Raw genomic sequence first — 19,602 nt, 5'->3', positions numbered from 1 at the left:
CCCCTATATTCATTACCCCCCCCCCCTTTAGCTCTTAACACCTGAGTCCTTCTACCTAATAGGACTCGCCACTCCCTCCCTCTTAGGGGAGGATTTAAAATTAGGGTATTTGGACGCCTCTTATTATTCTACTGCTGTTTTTTTAAAGGTTTTAACCATATTTATTTGTACTGAGATTCATGTTGTACACCGCCCAGAGCCCCTTGGGATGGGGCGGTATAAAAATTTAAATAATAAATAAATAAATAAATAAATAAATAAATAAATATGAAAAAAAATTATGGTGTTGTATCCAGTCCGCCCAATTGGGGAAAACAGCATCACTTTCAATGTTATTTAAACTGGGGACCCCAGATTCTCCCTTTAAGTTGGATTTAAAAGAAGAATCTGGGTTCCCTAGTTTAAACACCCCCAAACAGCATCATTTTCAATGGTGTTCAAACTAGGGAGCCAAGATTCTCCTTTTAAATCCACCTTAAAAGGAGAATCTGGGGTCCCCAGTTTAAGCAACATTGAAAGTGATGTTATTTTGGGGTGGATTCTCCTCCACCCTGAAACAGCATCCCTTTCAATGTTTAAACTGGGGACCTCAGATTCTCCCTTTAAATCCATGCCGAAGGGGGTGGATTTAACAACAACCACCACCACCACCACCACCACCACCACCACCACCCTTATTTGGCATTGAGAGAAAAAAAAAAAAAAAAAAAAAAAACATTGGCAGGAAGGGCGTGGATTTAAAAGGAGAACCCTAACCCTGGGCAACTGCCCACTTTGCCCAATGGGAGGAATGCCTCTGCCAAGTGTACTTCAGTAATCCTGATACAACCTAAAGTAGGTCAGTGTTTTTACCTCTGTTCCACAGCACTTGCCCACTTCCCTGTTTGTGCAGTTCTGCACAGGTTCCAAAAGTCCATTTAGCTCCCTGCATAGGATTGGGCTGTAACTCTGCCATCCTAAGCAGACTTATACTCTTCTAAGTCCATTGACACAAGGGGAGGGGGGGCTAAAAAGTTGCAACTCTGCTTAGAATTGCATTATATGATGCAACTGTTTTCATCACGTAGGACCAAGGGACATTCATAACACTTGGTCTGCCATTATTATTATTGACTTGTGCTTGCTAATTCAAAAGAGTCATACAAAAACAGCTGTCCAGTAATGGCAGAGCTGGCATGGGCAATACAAGATGTTTTAGGGACCATTAAGGATTCCAAGAAGCAACAATATAGTTACTTAAGTTTTTATCTGTAAAAGTTTTTTTCTGACAAATGGAACAGAAGCCTCACTTGCTAGACAAAATAATTCTGTTATATTGTTACGTAACAAGCCACATTGTGTGTCATTATGACTTGACTCTGCATCAAATATAAAAACCTTTAATTAGCAAACTGGGTATGCCTTTTAGTCCCTCCCTTGATCCCAGTTTTAAGGAACAGAGAATTTCACCAAACTAAGACAGACTGGGGTTGGGATGAAGTATCAGAATAATCCCTGATGGCCTTGGCACCAGTGGACAATGGAACCCTTCTTGATCAGTGGATCTGAAGCTAGAATTAACCGGCTGTGTTAATTTTTTATAATAACCTCTATCTTCAAGAAAAGAAGGTAGTTGTGAAAATGTCGAGAGATTTTTTCCAAGACCAGCATGGAATGACTTTAATTGTGAATGAGTTCAATTACAAATCCTATTTTGCTTTGTTCTCTTCCAGAGGATTATGCCCACTTGTGCAACATTCAAGTTCCTGGATCACGGAGGCCATATGGGCAGGATGCATTGGTTGATTTTGGACAGGAGCACTACAGTCCAGAAACTGATCCATACTTCGTGGAGGACCGTAAGTAGCTTTTATGTTTTGTAACTGAGAGTTCTAATTTGAATTCCAGTCAGCCCATTTGAAATACGTACATTTCATACTGGCTCTGCTTGTTTTTATTGATGCTTTTTTCCTAGCAGGTGTTCTCACATTTGGAGCAAGAGTTGTGTGGGAGCTCAGCTGGATTCAAAGTAAAATATTAATTTTGAATGCTGTGAAGTATAGGGATAGTTCACATTTACCCCTGAAAGAGAAAAGAATAACCCATTTTCTTAGAAAGTAATAGATGTCCCTTTAGAAACATAAGATACTCAAAAGGAGCATACTTATTGCAGTTTTATCTGAAAAAAATGGTTTGGGTTTAGTCCAGTGTGTCAGCATAAAATCCAGGAGCTCTTTTACCCCTCCTTGGCGATTCCAGTATATCTACACCTCTGAAACATCTTTAGCTCTATGAATCTGATGTCCTTGTGTGTAAAGTGCTATCTGTGGTGTTATAATGTGTGACCCCAGAAAGGGGAGGTTTCTGTAAGGTAAGCTGAGTAAACCAGGACCTGGGGCATTATATGGCCAGCTGGGCCACATCAAGCTCACCGATGACCCTGATTGGCCCCTGCCGTGCTGCAGTTAGGAGCGAGGCGGTAACTTTAAAGCCCGCCCCCTGAGCGGTTGCCTTTGGCTGCCGGTTTCTGCGAGGCTTCTCAAAAGCCGCATCTCGCCCCTAACTGGGCAGCTGGGCACCTTCTAGGCGAAAGTCTCCGCAGAAGCGGTTGCCTTGGCTGCGACTGCAGGGCTTTCAAAGCGCCTAAGCCCCTGCCTTTTGGCCCGGCCCTCCACAATATTTTCTGTTTCCTATGCGGCCCCATGGAAAAAATAATTGCCTACCCCTGGAATAAGCAGAGATGGCTCGCCACTTCCTTCCTCTCCAAAGTCCTCTTTGGTGGTCTCTCAACCAGCTCTGCTTAGCTTCAGAGATCAGACAAAATTGGACAATTCTAAACCATTCCACATCTGACTGATGTCCTTAAGAGTGGTTAATGCTATGTGCCTCAGCATCAGCCTTTCTTACTATTCCCTGTACATTTGCAGTACAGATATCAAGGATGGAGTGGAATGCACTGAAATAGAACAGAGTGTCAGTGTTTCAATTTGCCTTATGTGCAGATAAGAATATGTGGTTTAGAATGGGTGGTAGCTTATTGCCAGTTGAAAAGGTGGTTTGCTTTACTGAGTGGTATGGGAAAGTTAATGGCATATGGCAGGGGTAGGGAACCTGCGGCTCTCCAGATGTTCAGGAACTACAACTCCCATCAGCCTCTGTCAGCATGGCCAATTGGCCATGCTGGTAGGGGCTGATGGGAATTGTAGTTCCTGAACATCTGGAGAGCCGCAGGTTCCCTACCCCTGGCATATGGGAAGAATACTTGGATGTTTAGATGGGAGCTTCAGGCTTGGAGAATAGCAATCAGGGGCACCATTGTTGTTGAAGTGATTTTGTGGTGCAAGAGGTAGAAGGATGACACACATTGACATCAGAGGGTCACCCTGAGAAAGGATTCAAATCTGTTTATTACCTAGTGAAAAAACAGAGTTCCATTCATTATTGTCATAATTAAAATGAATAGGACAACTATACTGTATTCCACAGAAAGATGATCGTAGGGTTGTATATTCCTCCACCACAGAACGAAGTATGCCAGACCTTCCTTGTTGTAGAATGTTCTACCTAGATCCTAGTGCCTACCTAGCCCTGCTCTTCCCCTTAATCCATTTGAAAGTCTGAAACTAAAAATACATTTTGGCATAAATGCTCTTGTATCAAAGTACCATGTTCAATAATGCACAAAATAGCGGTTTTAACAGCACAAAAAATGAATGATAATTCTCATATTTGTTTGAGACTATATTCTAATGCAGAAGCATACCATTTTATCAACCCCTGCATCTCAACTGACTGAACTATCATCTTTCTGTGAAACAGAGGATAGCCATTTCATTCATATTACTTTCTCCTGCAACAAAAACAATTTTTCCAAACACCCTTTCTTTCCAAAATGTTTCACCAATCATTGGTGGCTTAGGGAGGACTTTGTTGTCTCTGTAGATGTAGTATCCCCACCCATCAGCATCTCTTTACTTGAACATGTTCTGTTTTTTAAAGACTGAACATTTTCAGGGGGGTTGTTTGTGTGCTTGGCAGTTAGTGTTGTTATAGAGTTATTTCTAGTGTGAATCTGTTGATTCTGTGCTGTAAATCTGTAAATGTCACTAGACCTGTTACATTTACTGAGTGTGATTCATTGTGGTACATATGAAGCTAAAGCTATTTCCATAAAACATAATTATCCAATGTATTTTTTTCTGCTAAATACTCATTTTTACTGAACAAGAGCACTGTGCCTAAGATCATGGAACAGCAACATTGGTCAAGAAGCTGCCTTGCTGGCAGTTCTCTCACCCTCCCCTCCTGCCCAGGAGTAACTGCCCAGGTGACAGAAAGAAGTTTGGCAAGGGCATTGTGGTATATCAGAAGCTGTACTGGTCAGAGCCTGGCTGTCATTATGCAAGCTTCTTTGTCAGCGGAACCATACTAACTGCCTTTGTGGGAGTGCTAGATGCCTCCCTGTTTGCACTGTGGGAATCCCTTGTAGGAATGCAAAATATCTGCCCCTGCCTACCTATAAGTGAGTATTTTGATTTTACATAAACCTGGGGCCATTCCTTCTATCTGCGGTCGAATACGCCCAAGGTGTTTGCTGCATGGTGGAGGCAAATGTCTGCTGTGGCAAGATTTCTTGTACAGATGTATTTCCTCTAGCCCCGCTTTCACTTTCCACTCTCTCTGCGGCAAGCAAATCCACTTATATCACAATTTTAATTTTGCTCTACTGCCAGAACGGGCCAGATAGTTTTATACACAAGCAATCAGTATTCCCGACCACAATGGGAAAAGCCCGTTGATCTTGACACTTGGATTTAGAGCACATCGGGAGACGGATGATCATGGACCTGGGGAGCTTAGCAAATAGCAGTTCACATTATCCTTTTGAGGTTTTGCGGTTTGCACACTGCCATTACTCCCCCCTCACTTCCTGCCATAAAAGACAATCAATGTTTGGGCAAAGTGTACAAGACTTTTCTTTAATAGTTCGCCTTTTTTATGTCGATATATCGATGTGTCAATCTGAGATTGAGAGGTTGATGTACTGATCTATTGGTAAAATTCAAGATAAAATTAAATATTATATTAAAAAATTAAAGCATGTATGCATGATAGAGAACCTGCGAAACAAAGACTCTCTGGCCAGTTGTCTTTGAAGTCACGGGAACCTTGCTATGCATAATCGGCCTGCCTGACATTTAGTTGGGTGAGTGGTAGCATCCCAATTTGGCTGGAAAGCAAAGATATTGCAGCTGCAAATATATTGCAGCTGCAGCTACCTTTAATTTCCAATAAACGAGTATCCTTTTTCTTTCTTCCTGAAATTTGGAGGATCCTTGTGGTGAAGAGTAAATTCCTAAAAATGCCATTTAATTCAATGGAAAGCAAATACTTTACTGCTTAACAGGGTGTATTTCCACTGAACCCTGTGACAAAAACAAATTGAACATATATATTCAATTTTGATTCAAAAATTTTAGGTTAACCATTTGGCCTCAAAAATACTGCCTGACCTGCCATAGGCATGAAATATTGATTTTTATTTATTTGGCAAGAGTGATTCTGGGGATTAAAAATGATATGGTATAGCCCAATCTCAGCAGACCTTGACAACTAAGCAGGGTCAGAACTTGGGTGAGAGACCACCAAGGAAAACTTTGCAGAGGAAGGCAATGGCAAACCACCTTTGCACCTCAATTGCCTTGAAACCTTACTGGGGTCGCCTTAAGTCAGTTGTGACTTGGTGGTGCATTATGTAAAAGCAATTCTCCCTCAAAATAAAAGCATTGTGAGATTATCCAAAAATTAGTTTATACAAAACAAACAAAAGTAAATATGTTGTCGAAGGCTTTCACAGCTGGAGTCAACTGGTTGTTGTGGATTTTCTGGGCTGTGTGGCAGTGGTCTGGTAGTTTTTGTTCCAAATGTTTAATCTGTATCTATGGCTAGTGTCTTCAGAGGCATGTCTTGGTAAGATGCATTTCTCTCTATGACACAGAGAGATGCCAGCCAGAGATGTGAGCAAAATATTAGGAGACCCACGGCCACACAGCCCGGAAAACCCGCAACAGCCAAAAGAAAATATACTTTTTTACACAAATTATCCTATAGAATTTCTTGCCACAGAATGTAATAATATATAGCAGCAAATATGGTCTAGCAAGCCACAGAAATAACTTTGTTCCAAGATAGAAAACCTTTGACTTCTAAATCCTAGAGTGGAGCAGAGGAGTTCAGGGAGATCATCATTTGCCCTGTTTCTGAATTTACATGGACCATTATTGAAAAAAGAATACTAAACTGAGTATACCACAGATCTGCTTACTCATAGAAATCATATTATGTACAACTATTTAGGGGGAAATCATAGGACTATTTTTGATCTGCCTTTCAGGTAATAAAATTTGTAGCAGGCTGCTGCTCATCTGGATTAAAAAATAAGCTCAATTGCTCCACTGAGGAGGAAGAGGCTAGGAAAGAGCCTGCCCTAATGGTTCTACTTAAGGAAGAAGCAAATTCTTACTCTTGGCCAGAGTTTCTTAAGACGCTTCCCCTCTCATTTAGAACATTGGTCCTTACAATGACAGGAATGACAATGATCATGCAGAAGAGCACAGCATCCTTTTTCTTCTGGAAAGCACTTGGGAAGAAGTAGACCCCTAAAACACGCACATATCTCACTAGTGTGGGGGTAATATATCTCAGCCCTTGTTGCTTACTATGGAAATGGTTGGCACATTCTCTGCTTAATACTCAGGCATATACCAGCAGAAAGTTGCTGTGCCTGCACATCCATGATGCAGAAGGAAGTGAGAAATATCTAGGAGATAAAGCTAAATGCAAAAGCTCCTCCTTGCTTTTACAAAAGACATCAGGAGATAACTGGGATCATTCTAACTTCCTCTGCAAAATTAACAGGAAAAGTGTCACAATCTGTTTAATCCAGGAAATGTTTTAAGGTTGAAAAGGTGACATGTGTACACTATACCTCATTTCGTGCCTGAAAGAATAGTGTTAACAAAGGGATATTTCCCATTCCAGTTGCATATTGCTTATTACCTCCCTTTTGCTGGAGGATCTCTTCCTCTTGCATTTGGTTAACATGTCACATCACATAAAGAGAAATAAAAGAAAAATAAGTGCATGCAAGACAAAAGAGCTGTAAATGCTTTTGTACATTGCATTCTTTACTGGCAGTTATACAGATACATTCGGCAGAAGCCAACCTAATGATTTCATCTCTTCTGAATGCTGAACAAACTCAGTTGTATAAGGTTCAAACATTTCAATGCCATATGATTTTAATTAAAACAGCGCTTTGAGTTGAGCTGTAGCTAAATAGCAGCTTTGTTGAAAATTTGCAAAGTACCATACAGAAATACCATACAGGAAGTAATAGTATATAGTCATATGGATGAAAGAGAAAGTATCGGGAAAATAAGTTAGTTTGCCTAATGCTGTTAAACAGCAGCTAAACTACAGTGTTTTTCCTTAAAGTTGTTTTATGTGTTTGGGGTTCAATTTAGAGCCTTCAGGGGAAGGGTCTAGCTGTTGATAGAGCACATGCATTACATATGCAAAATCCCAGTTTCAGTTTCTGTCTTGTGTAATTGCAGCTCCCACATTTAATGGGTGGCTGGGTTCTGGGCAAAGAATGGAGACAACCCTTCTTTGGTGCAATAACAGGCCACAACTGTATCGATTATAGCTGTAAAGGTTTGGCTTGACATAGGGCAATGGATTCAAGGCATCAAGCTACCAGCCTGTCATCCAATGAAAACCTATCCCTCATCTGCTGAGAGAAAAGAACCCCATTACAGCCCAGAATGAAAATTGGTCCTTTAAGATCTACCTGCCCCCAGAAAGTTGGGGATCCATATTTAACAGAATTTCAGGGAGCAGAGCTGGGAAAGATCTTTGCCTGAGCCCTTGGAGATCCACTGCCAATTACAGTAAATCATACTCCGCTCAATTTGGTGTATGTCAGTTCATACATCCAAAACACAAATCACAATAAATCGTCCCTTACCTTAATAAATATTTTGTTGAAAAGAGGAAAGGAGACCGCCAAATATAACCCATGGATAGCACATGATAGGTTCTTGTGTGCTTTTAGGGAGTTACTTCAGCTCAGCTTAGAGGTGGGCTTGCAAGGCTTAGAAAGATAGGGTGTATCCACATGGGTTGTTTGTGCTGAGTTCGATGAAATGGGGCAGTGGGGTTTTTTCCTGCTTCCCTACAGCTTCATGGCACATGTGTGCGGCTTCTGTGGTTTCTCCAGCTTTTTCTCATAGAGAGCGCTAAGCATATATACTCAGAATTAAGTCCTTGTTGGTGGCAGGTTTCACAGTGTGACTCCAATGCTGGGTGGAAATATGTACATTTCTCCCTGAGATTCCTGATTCAGTTACCAATAGCAGAGGTTTCAGTTTGCTGGTTAAACTACTTGAGCTTCAATATGTAGTGTGGGAAAATGGCGTTATTAGGACCTTTTTGCAATGTTTATACAGATAAACTGAAGACTCTCCTTTCCCCCTCCATTCTGTTTTGGTCTAAATATTTCTTAGACATAGAAATAAAATGTTTTAAAGCAGATTGCATAGTATGCTTGCTACCATGTTAGGAGGCATGAAAAGTTTCACCTTGTTTATTTTAAAATTTCATCATGCTCTAAATGAAACTTAGTAAAAAAAATAAGAACACCCTTGCTTTTTGCTTAGTAGGGTCTTTGTCTTTTGTAATATCACTAGCTGTGTTGTATAACAGCACTGCAGCCAACAAATATAATTTAAACAAGCTGTCACACCCTTTGAAGTAAACTGTATATACTGTGACAGTTAGCAATGGCCTTATTAACTTGTATTAGATCAACAGTTTACCAAAATGTATTTTTGTATGTGTCATTATTATCACACTAGCAGGAAAGAAAAACAGTTGGGAATAAGAGCATCCACTGAAGCGGGCAAACCCTCCTGCCTTTCTTCTCCCCTTGTGCCTCCCCCCACCCCGAATGCCAGCTGCATCTACCCTCCTCAAGGCTGCAATCCTGAGAAGCTTTTCATGGGTGCAAGCCAGATCTATTTCTGAATAGACCTGTTTTAGGGTTGCACTCTTTGTCTTGAAGGTGCCTCATGGAGGTCAGCGGAGTTTACACCCAGCAAAGCCCATTCAATAGTGCTGGGACCCAAAGGCTGCCTTCCTCTGCCCTCTCTCCTGCAATGGAAGCCCATGGCAGCAGCCAGGATGGACTTTCTTCCTCCCACATCAGTGCATCTCGGACTGGGGCTCCTGCCCCCACCCTCCGTCGCACCCCTCCGCTCAAGAGCCTTCTTGCCCTTCTTTCCCTCTTATCCCAACAACAAACAAAGGTTGGTGGAGTCTGCGCCCCTACCAAGTTCCTCCATTGCAGGTGGTGACACAGCTGCCAAGCACCTCTCTGGCTCCACCCTGCAGGCTGGGACAGGTGAGGAAGGGACTCAGTGTATGCTAAATCAGGTTGGGGGTGGCCAGGGAAGGAGGCTGGCTGGTAGTATGCAGGAGTGAGTTGCTGGCTAACTGGCTGGAAAACACGCATTTCCAGGCAAGCTGCCCTCTCTTCTTTCTTGGTGCTCCTGGAGGGACAGGCTGAAGCTATAACTCAGCCAGCTGGGAAAGAAGTGTTTGTGTTCCTTGTGGGACTGGTGCAAAGACAAGGTGAGGGCTCGTTCCCTTCCTTTTTTTCACAGGGCTCCGTTGGGTGCAGGTGGCTTGGTATTTGAGGAGTGGGGAGAGTACATGGGGACTAGGAGGGCTTTTGCCAGGTCAGGCAGGAAGGTGGCTTGCACCAACTGCTCTGTTGGGCCTGGCTTGGTGTTTGGGGAGTGGGGAGATGTGTGGGGGACTGGGAGGGCTTTTGCCAGGCCAGATGAGAAGGTGGCTTGCCACTGCTGTCCTGCTAGGCCTGGCTTGGTGTCTGAGGAGTTGGGAGGGTGCACGGAGTACTGGGAGGACTGGAACTGGCCCCAATAGAGAGGATGGCTTGTTGTCACTGCCCCACTGCCACAGCTTGTTCTCTGGGGATGAAAGCAAGCAGGAGAGTGGGGAAGCTTGTGCCAGACCAGGCAGGAGGGCAGCTGGCCGCCCATGCCTTGCCAGGCCCGGATTGGTGTTTGTGGGGTGGGAGAGGGCGAGTGGGGGAATGAGGAGGCTAGTTCTGGATTCGGTGAGGCAACAGGTGGCAAGCCGCCACTGCCCCACCGGGCCCGGCACTACCAATCAATCGCCTCACAGGACTCATTTCCATGGCTGAGTCCTGGGTGCCAATTGGTTGGAAGTGGGTTGTCAACTCATTCTATCCCTTAGAGAATTAGGACTGAAAAGAAATTTGGTAGCATTTATGTTCTCTTAGTAGGAAAAGAGAGTTCTTAGGTTCATGATTAATGGTGTTTACTCCTGTTGAAATATCCAATGATTCTTCCCATTTTTAGAGATCAAAGACATTTTAATAAGGTTTTTTTAATCTCTCTAACTACACAAGATATCAAAAAACATCATAGTGTTTTCCTCTGAAAAATTAATGTTGGTGAACACAGGACCTAATATCAATTAATGTTTTGGAATACAGTGTACAAGATCACTTTATGGAGATCAAAATGGGAGTAGTAGCCTTGAAATCATGCATTGCTTTCATTTTATACCTAGATGATCTATCAATTGTGTTTGACAGCCATCTTCAGTTCTCTTCAGTTATTGCTTCTCTAGAAGTCTGTTGTTTTAGAGATTATTCTCGTGTGTGTGTATAGTGCCATCAAGTTGCGACTGACTTACAGTGAGCCATACGGTTTTCAAGGAAAGTTACTAGCGGAGATGGTTTGCCATTGCCTTCCTCTGAATAGTGACTCTGGAATTCCTTAGTGTTCTCCCATCTAAATACTAACCAGGCCCAACCCTGCTTAGCATTTGACAAGATCAGGTTAACCTGGGGCGTTAATTCACCCTGATCCTCCTTCCAACCTAGGTCATCCATCATGGTGACCAGAATTGTTTCTTTATCCGACTTATGCTGGAATCCATACTCAAATGCATCCATGTAATCAGTTTCACACAAAAGTGAAGCTGAGAAATTACTACCTGGTAAACCCTGTTTACCCACAAAGAGGAGAATTAGGGCCAGCAGAGAGCTAGAACAATTTTCAGCGTCCAAAGTGGGCTTCTTGTTAAAATTGTTGTTCTACCTTTTGGTTTAAGAATGCACAATGGTCAACATAATATATAGTCATGTCTTTAGATGTGTGCATAATCCAACTAGGAAAAGCCATTCTCAGAAACATACTTTTGAATTTGGGCTACTTTTATGGTATACCACCAAGGGTGTTCCAAGGGAACCAGAGAAACCTTGTTTCTAGTATGTCCTTAAAACTTAATAGATGGTCAACAGTGACTGTTTGTGTAGGATACTTCTGGCATATCCCCCCCCCTAGCAGATGTTGGGAAGCTGCTGACATCTGGTAATGATGGATTGGATCCAGCATAGCATTTCCACATGCACGCTAACAGAAATGCAAGGGAAAAGTAGCCACAGTAGCCATTTTCACTGAGTCAAATTTGCTGCATTCTGTATCCATTGGAAGGAGAGCACTGAGTGCTTCGCAAGATTTTGGGTAACCAGAACTGTACCAAGTCCTTTTGTTTTCATTTGTGCATTGCTGGATCCAAGATAATGAATCTAACTTGAGAGTCCATTTTTAACTCTCATTGCTTAAATGCAGAGGCGTATCACCCTAGGGTGCAACCATTCCTTAAGAACATAAAAACATAAGAAAGAGCCTGCTGTATTTTATTTATTTATTTATATTTATTTATATTTTAGATTTATAGGCCGCCTCTTCCCCGGAGGGCTCGAGGCGGCTCAACAACATGGCTGTTATTAACAGCAGCTCAATAACATAACTTAAACATTAAAACTCCGGCAGCAGTTACATATAATTTAAACGATCCAAGCCATTCAACAGCATAAAACAGTTCAGACAGGCGCCCGTTCCTAAGGCTAAAAGCAAGGGAAAAGATGAAAGAAGGAAGGGAGGGAACAGGTGGGCCCAGATGGAGTCATAGCAGGCCCAACCAAGATGACAATAAAGATGAAAATTCGACAGCGCTTTCAGTGGGGGGCAGTGGAGACTGCGGCCGCCCCTCTCCAAAGGCCCTGTGGAATAATTCTGTCTTACAGGCCCTGGCGAAACTTCGCCAAGATCCCGCAGGGCTCGAATTGATGGAGAGGTATTCCACATTCAGGCTGGGGCCAGAGCCATAAAGCGCCTTCGGCCCGGGTCGAGGCCAGCAGCATGACGTCAGCTTCGGGCTAGGGGTCACCAGCAATTCTGCCACTGCCGGTTTATGCGCAGTGGCCTATGTGGGACATATAGGGGTGATGCTTGGTCCCGTAGATATGAGGGCCCCATGCCGCCAGTAAGGCCTTGAAGGTTGTTACCAGCTACCTTGAAGAGCGCATCCGGAACTCCACTGGGAGCCAGTGCAGGCTGCGTGAAAGCACAGGGTGATATGGTCTAAGTAGTCACCACCACCTGTCAGAAGCCGTGCCGCTGCATTCTGGACCGACCAGCTTCAACTTCCGGATCAATCGCAAGGGAAGGCCCATTCACAGCCGTAAAGCGAGTTACAGTAATTAATCTAACCGCCGAAGGTGACTGTCGTGATGGATCAAGCAGTGGCCAGGTCGGCTCTGGGAGAGAATAGGGGAGCCAACCGCCGCAGGCCTGAAGATGAAAAAAGCGCAACCTGGGTAATATGGGCCACCCTGGCTCTCCATTGACAAGGCAGAGTCCAGGCGGACCCCCAGGCTACGAGCCAGGGATGCCGGGGCCAAAGCGACCCCCTCCAATATAGGCGGCTGGAATTCCCTTGGTCTCTCCCCCCGGCCCAGCCAGAGGACCTCCGTCTTTGTTGGATTAAGTTTTAACCTACTCTGCTTCAACCAACCAGCGACCGACTCCAAACAATGCTGTAGAGCTGCAGGGGCAGAGGCCTCTGTACTCGCAGTGGCCCACCAGGTGCCTTTGGGAGCTCACATTCAGATGTGAAAGCAGTGGCCTTCTGCTGCTGCTGCTCCCGAGCACCTGGTATGCTAAGGCATTTGCAATCTCAGATCAAGGAGGATCAAATTTGGTAGCTATACATCAACTTCTCCTCCATAAATCTGTCCAAGCCCCTTTTAAAGTTATCCAGGTTAGTGGCCATCACCACCTCCTGTGGCAGCATATTCCAAACACCAATCACACGTTGCGTGAAGAAATGTTTCCTTTTATTAGTATCGTGAAAAAGAGAAAAATTTCTCTTCCTTCCAACCAAGGTCATGTGCGGGGGGCGCAAAATCAGCCCCCCACGTGGCCAGAGAGTTGGGCCAAGGGAGGCGGAAGTCTGACGAGGGATCTCCAGTAACTCTTGAATTCATTTATGTGCAAATGTTTCTCTTCCCAGGTTTCCTGAACAGCTTTGAGGAGTTGCAAGCAGAAGTATGTGGCATTCTGAATGGATGTGAAAATGGACGCTGTGTAAGAGTCCAGGAAGGGTATACCTGTGACTGTTTTGATGGCTACCATTTGGACATGGCCAAAATGACATGTGTTGGTAAGAGTATATTACAGTATTTTGCATACAGGCCATTCACATACAGGCACAGCATACCAGACAGAGAGGCCCCCTTTCATCTCTAATTTGGGGGATCAGGTCTGCTGGTTCAGTGTTTCTGATCCCGGGTTCAAGGGCATTTCCATCAGCCCAACTGAGCTGAAGAGGCATTTCCCTCATTTCAAAGGGGTTGCTCAAAAGAGATTCCTGGCAGAGAGCCAGTAGATAGTAGTTCAATAGACTAAGTAGATAGTAGTTCAAAAGATATTCTGCTATGCAGACTTGATGGCCTGTCATTATTCCCAGATTAATCAACCTCATAGTGTTGTATGTTTCATATAGATGTTAAACAGCATAGGGCAGGGGTCTGCGGCTCCAGAGCTGCATGTGGCTCTTTCAGCCTTATACTGTGGCTCCACGTGTCCTGGAGGTCGGAGGGTAGCGTGGGCATGTCGCTCCAGCCCTCCAGAGCAGTGTTGGAAGGAAAGGTGAGTCGAGAGGCCGAACCAGAGGCGGCTCCGTGCTTGAGGGAGCTGCTTTTCATGTCCCCTCCACACACCTCTCCTTCCCGCGCTGCTCTGGAGGGCTGGAGGAACATGCCCATGCCAACCTCCGACCCCTGGAGGTTGGAGGGTAGTGTGGGCATGACCCTCCAGAGCAGCCGCCATCCCCCCTCTGCTATCCCCGCAGCCGCCATCCCCCCTCTGCCCCACGGAGCAGGCGACTGCCTGCTCCATCGGGCAGAGGGGGTTTTCCTGCCTGGTGACTCCATTTCCCAGCGCTGGAAGGAAAGGTTAGTGGAGGGGCACTCATTTTTGCTAAGAGTTGGAAGCCCACGTCCTGGCGAATTAAGGGCCACACAATTGAGCAGGTCAAATCTTTCTGATACCTTGGCATTTACTATAGGTATAATTTGTCATGGTCCTCACAGCGACTAGCAGTAACTACCTCGGCACATACCAACATGACTGCAATATATTGCTTTTTTTACAGTAAAGGCAATCAATACATTCCTGCGGCTTTGAAGGTTTTTGAGGCTAGGATTGGCTCCTTTCTACTGTACGGTTCCCCCATTTGGATTTTGGCAATAAATAAATCATTTAATTTATTACATTCCAAATTCCTTCGGAAACTAATGGGGCTCCCTAGATGTGTGCCTTATGCTGCGTTTATTGCATTGGGGATGGGCCACACACCTCTAGAAACCTTGGCATGGATAAGGGCCATAAAATATTGGCTGCGTATACATTTTCTAGTGGGATCCAATAGCTATATTCCCTCTCTGCTCTCCGCTCACTTTATTTCCGAATGATATACTTTGATCTTTAGAAAGGTTGAAGCTATTGGACACATGGAATCACTCATTATGCTCACAAAGGTGGAAGCCTTCAGACTAGTTAAGAATAGGCTCTTGGATCTTGGTTTTCATAATTTGACTCGTTGCTGCCAAGACAGCATGTTCTCCGACTACATTATTAATCCCATGCGAGCGTGGAATTGCTTGGCAGCATATCTTTAAATCTGCTTACGATTCCGAAATCCCGCCCAGAGGAGAGCCTTGGCTACTGCAAGATGTAATGTGCTGCCATCAGCTCTGCTGGAGAGAAGATTTAAGAATATGGAACGTTCTAAAAGAGTTTGTTCATGTGATATGACTACGGTTGAAACACTTGACCATTCTTTGTTTCTATGCCCTAAATACAATAAGATACGCATGAAATACATGAATTCCATTTTCTTGCAATGTTCTCAGTGGCATGAGTGTTATAAGATGCCCAATCTCCTGAACAGCTCTGATGTACTCTTTTGTGAAACTGTTGCAAATTTTATACTGGAAATTAGTAATTTTAACTGTATTTCTTAACCTTGTTTTGTTTTAAAATTTTGTCCTGTTTTATATGCCAATAAAGGCTTGTGTTGTAGTGGAGGGGCTGAACCGGAGGCAGCTCCATAGATCTTCGGGGCTGTGGAAAACAGGTCCAAATGGCTCTTTGGGTGGTAAAGGTTGCTGACCCCTGGCATAGGGAATAAGGTGGAATAGAAGTCAATGCATTGAGCAGGAGTGCCCCAGCACTACCCTTTGAGACCTACCTAATGGTAGGACTGAAACCACTGCAAAACAGTCCCTCCTAGTCCTAACCCTCTAAGGCAGCCCGGAAGGATACCATGATTGATGGTATCGAATGCCGCTGAGAGATCCAAGAGAACCAACAGAGTTACTCTCCCTCTGTCCATCTTCTACCACAGAAAAAATATCTAAACCATTCACTGCAACCAGAAAAGGTGGAAGTTGTCCAACCACCACACATTTAGTCACTTTGCTCAAGGAAGGAACATTTTGACTGGTCAATAATTACGGAGTTATTGAAGAAAGAGAAACTATGTATGCTGCCTTGAGCTCTATGGAGGAATACAACTTTCCTAGATAGGGCCACAAATGTCTGAGCAGGCTGCATTGATGCCACAAGTGTAGCAGGGGTGTCAGAGTACTGGTGAGGAATAAGTGCAAAATGTGTAGTCTGCATGTTAGCTTTCTCAAATTGAGTGCAGAAATTTTCTGGGAAATAATGCCTTCCTCTTCCCAGTGCAGGTAGTATTTGGGAGGGGCAAATATGAGCAAAACTGCAGTATTTTGGTATGCCTAGTACTAGAACTTCTGTGCCTGTTTTAACTCTTAGATGGTTAATACAATAGAAATAGTTGTCCAAAACAGGATGGCTTCCCCTTCCCACAGCAACCCCTGGTAATTCCTGAAAAACTGATGGTAGAGATGGGATGGAATCTCCTTGACAGAATGGCATGCTAGTCAGGGGACTGCAGTGCCGAGGAACAAAATGACAAAATAACTTACATTACTGTTAACAATTTATGCAAGTATGGTCTCCTTCACTTTGAGCATGTATTCCCTTTTCATTTGATTCTCACTTACGCAGACATTTCCCCCTCATCAGCAGTCACCCCACCCTCAAATCAGAGAATCTCGGAGTCTTCCTAAAGCTCGCAAAGTGTGACCTTTTTTCTCCCTTCACTGGAAAGGTGAAGGAGATCATCATGTGTTAAGCTTTCCTCAGGTTTTCTTGCTCCTCCCCATCTCTCCCTGCTCACACCAGAGTAGTACTTCCCATTCTTTGGGCCACCATTTTAGAACAATCAGAAGGGCTTCTTTTTATTTTCACAGTAAAGGTCTATAGCTACAGCGGTGAACCCAGTGAAATTGACAAGGCTGAGTTCATTAACAAAGCTCTTGCCGACCTTCCTGATCTCTCCATCCTCAGCTGCCACCATCTTATTTTTTCTCCCTCCCCTCCCTAGCCTCATGCAAGAAAAGTTTTTATAGCTCAACGTGGCAGACACTTTTTTTCTTATCAGTCAGCCAGTTTAACTGAAGTGGGTCTGCAAACTAATGCTAGACCAAAGATGACCACCAAAAAAAATGGCAGGCAACCTTCCCAAATGGAGGTTTCATGGAAATTAACAAGGAGGCAAGCGAGCAGGCAAATGGCATATTGACTCGGATAGGGGCACTTCACAGAAAGGTAACCTGTGTAAACAAAAATTCAGTTACACTTCCTCACTGTATCCCCCTCAGTCCCACATTGTATTTTGGCCTCAAGGCTCCCCTTGGCCCATAGCATTAGATTGTTGGGTTCATGAAGAGCTGCTAAGGAGAGGAGGAAACGGAAGTTCTGTGAGTTCCTTCCTGTCCTGTTTCCTATGACCCAGCCCAATATTTTACCTATTGAAATATAACAGACATATTTTCCTTTGTCACTATACTTATTTTTAAAGCATTTATATAATGCTTTCAGTGTCTAAAGTATATCACATATTCTTGCTATAATCCTCACACAGCTCTGTAAAGCAGGCTAGTGCTATTATCCACATATCACAGGTGCAGGCTGAGGATGAGAGAGAGTGGTTTGCCAGCGGCTCCAAAATGGCAGCTTGTTTTCATAGCTGTTTCAGCTTACAATTTAAATTTGTGAACAGGATTACATACAGACTGTAAACACTTACAGTCTTTGTAAACACTCTTTGGCCATTTACTAGAGGATGTCCAGTGGGCAAGCAATAACAGTGCTGTTCTCTGTGGATTAAGAAAAAAAATCAGATTGATGATCTGCTAGGCATTATTTGGCAAGAATCTAATTCTGCTATTTTCTTAAGTGACCAGTCCTGAAGAAAACCAAAGAAACATTACCCCATGATGCTGAATAGTAAAACTGAAAACCAGTGCCCTTAGTACCCAGTACCCTTTTGAAGCTGCAGACTACAAAGTTATCTCATAATTTCTGATCTTTTGCCAAGGCCCATGGCTTGCTTCAGGGTGCAGCAGATAGACATAAACATGAGTTACATAATGCATTATTCTCCCTGTGATGACAGATGTTGGTTAGGCAATACTTTCATACCGTTATATTTATCTTCTGAATTGGACCTATGAAAATTTGCTAAAGTAAGCCTTCAAGAATTAGGCAAAGTAGTCACCAGGTCAGACTGGCTACTGCAGCACTTTACCATCATTGATTTTATTTGCTTTTTCTTCCAGATGTGAATGAATGTAATGAACTAAATAACAGGATGTCTCTCTGCAAGAATGCCAAGTGCATTAACACAGAAGGATCGTACAAATGTGTGTGTCTGCCTGGCTATGTCCCTTCAGACAAGCCTAACTACTGCACACCCCTGAACTCAGATACAGACAGCGAACTGGAATAAGAGAAGCAGTAGTTGCCATGTAACTTTAAGCCCATATACTCTGCACTGTATAAAGAAAAGAAAAGAAGCATATTTAACTTGAGTTAAGGATGCTCCTAATCCAGAGTTTGGCTGTATATGGAAAACAAGTATTAAAACATATCTTTGGAAAAATGAAAAATAATGTGTTAATTTACATCAACTTCACTAAAGCGCCAGACCAAATGGACACATTTTCCATGTATGGAAGAAATAATGAAGTATATAGTGTGTTCATAAGTAAAGTTCATACGAGTAAGCAAACTATGCTATTAATTTTTTTTTGAACAGAAAACGTTTTTTAACTATTGCTTGATTTATTTGACATTTAATTAGTTGTGAAAATATTTTATATTACTTGTTGATTTAGCAGTTCTTTGTCTGCTGTTTCTTTGGACGCTTCTCTTCCCACCTTGATGCAATTGCAATAGAAACAATTTTCTAAACACAAGGTAATGGCTCATCTTTGTCTGGAACATTGGCCAGTTACTTTTTAAAATTCCTTATTGTCTGCCCTGTGGAGCAGGCTCTGTTTTCTTTTTTTTAAAGAAGTGCACACATCATCGAGAGAAATCCTATATATTAATTTTGTAGTCCATGTGGCCTTTTTACTGCACTTAACATACCTTAGGACCTGCCTTGCTGCGTTTCAAAGCTGCTAGAGGATGACCATTGGATACCTTTTGTGCATCGTAACAAAAGATCTGAGTGCCTGTCTGCATTTGAATGTGTAAATTGAACACAGATTTTGTATTGATTACTCTTACGTATTAAACCTGTATATTAAAACTCAATAAAAACTACCGTTTTTTAGAAAAACAATGTGTAGCTAAACGGTTTTCATTTATTTGGCATTGCAGTTATTAATGCAAATTTTTATAAAATAATCGCTAAATAGTTACGCTGTTTGTGACAGCAATTGTTTCTTGTACCCATGACGGCTCCTTGATCATTGCTTTACTGGGAGAGTGAGGGAGGTGTATGCATGGACATGGGTCCATATTTTGCATTTCTTTTGTGGATTTCTGGTGATTGTCTGGGTATTACTCATGCTGTGGTGTCCCTTATGATCCAGCCTTGGTTGTGGGTGGCAGGAGATCCTCAGCCACACATGCATTTGTGAAAACACTTTACTTTTCTGATTATTGATCATCCCCAGGGTTGTATGGAAGCTTTTGCCATGAGGGCCATTGCAATCTGTCAGTTTGGCTGTTTTCAAGTTCACTGTGGGGGAAGGGGACAGGGCTGCTGTGTGGACTCTTT

General features: G+C 43.3%; 1 protein-coding gene across 4 annotated transcripts in view; it reads left to right on the top strand.

Annotated features, from left to right (window-relative positions):
* LTBP1 (latent transforming growth factor beta binding protein 1) overlaps positions 1-19,158 on the top strand; it is a 270,959-nt gene extending 251,801 nt beyond the window's left edge. For all 4 annotated transcript variants that reach the window (XM_048484134.1, XM_048484124.1, XM_048484115.1 and 1 more), the window contains 3 exons: positions 1,713-1,838; positions 13,453-13,602; positions 18,152-19,158. In XM_048484134.1, the coding sequence (XP_048340091.1) occupies positions 1,713-1,838; positions 13,453-13,602; positions 18,152-18,321 (446 nt within the window). In that variant the 3' untranslated portion in view covers positions 18,322-19,158. The remainder of the gene's footprint in view (positions 1-1,712; positions 1,839-13,452; positions 13,603-18,151) is intronic.
* The last annotated feature ends 444 nt before the right edge of the window (positions 19,159-19,602 follow it).

This window comes from Sphaerodactylus townsendi, linkage group LG01, assembly GCF_021028975.2.
Source record: "Sphaerodactylus townsendi isolate TG3544 linkage group LG01, MPM_Stown_v2.3, whole genome shotgun sequence".
NCBI classification, from domain to species: Eukaryota; Metazoa; Chordata; class Lepidosauria; order Squamata; family Sphaerodactylidae; genus Sphaerodactylus; species Sphaerodactylus townsendi.
This window is presented reverse-complemented; position numbering and strand designations above follow the sequence as displayed.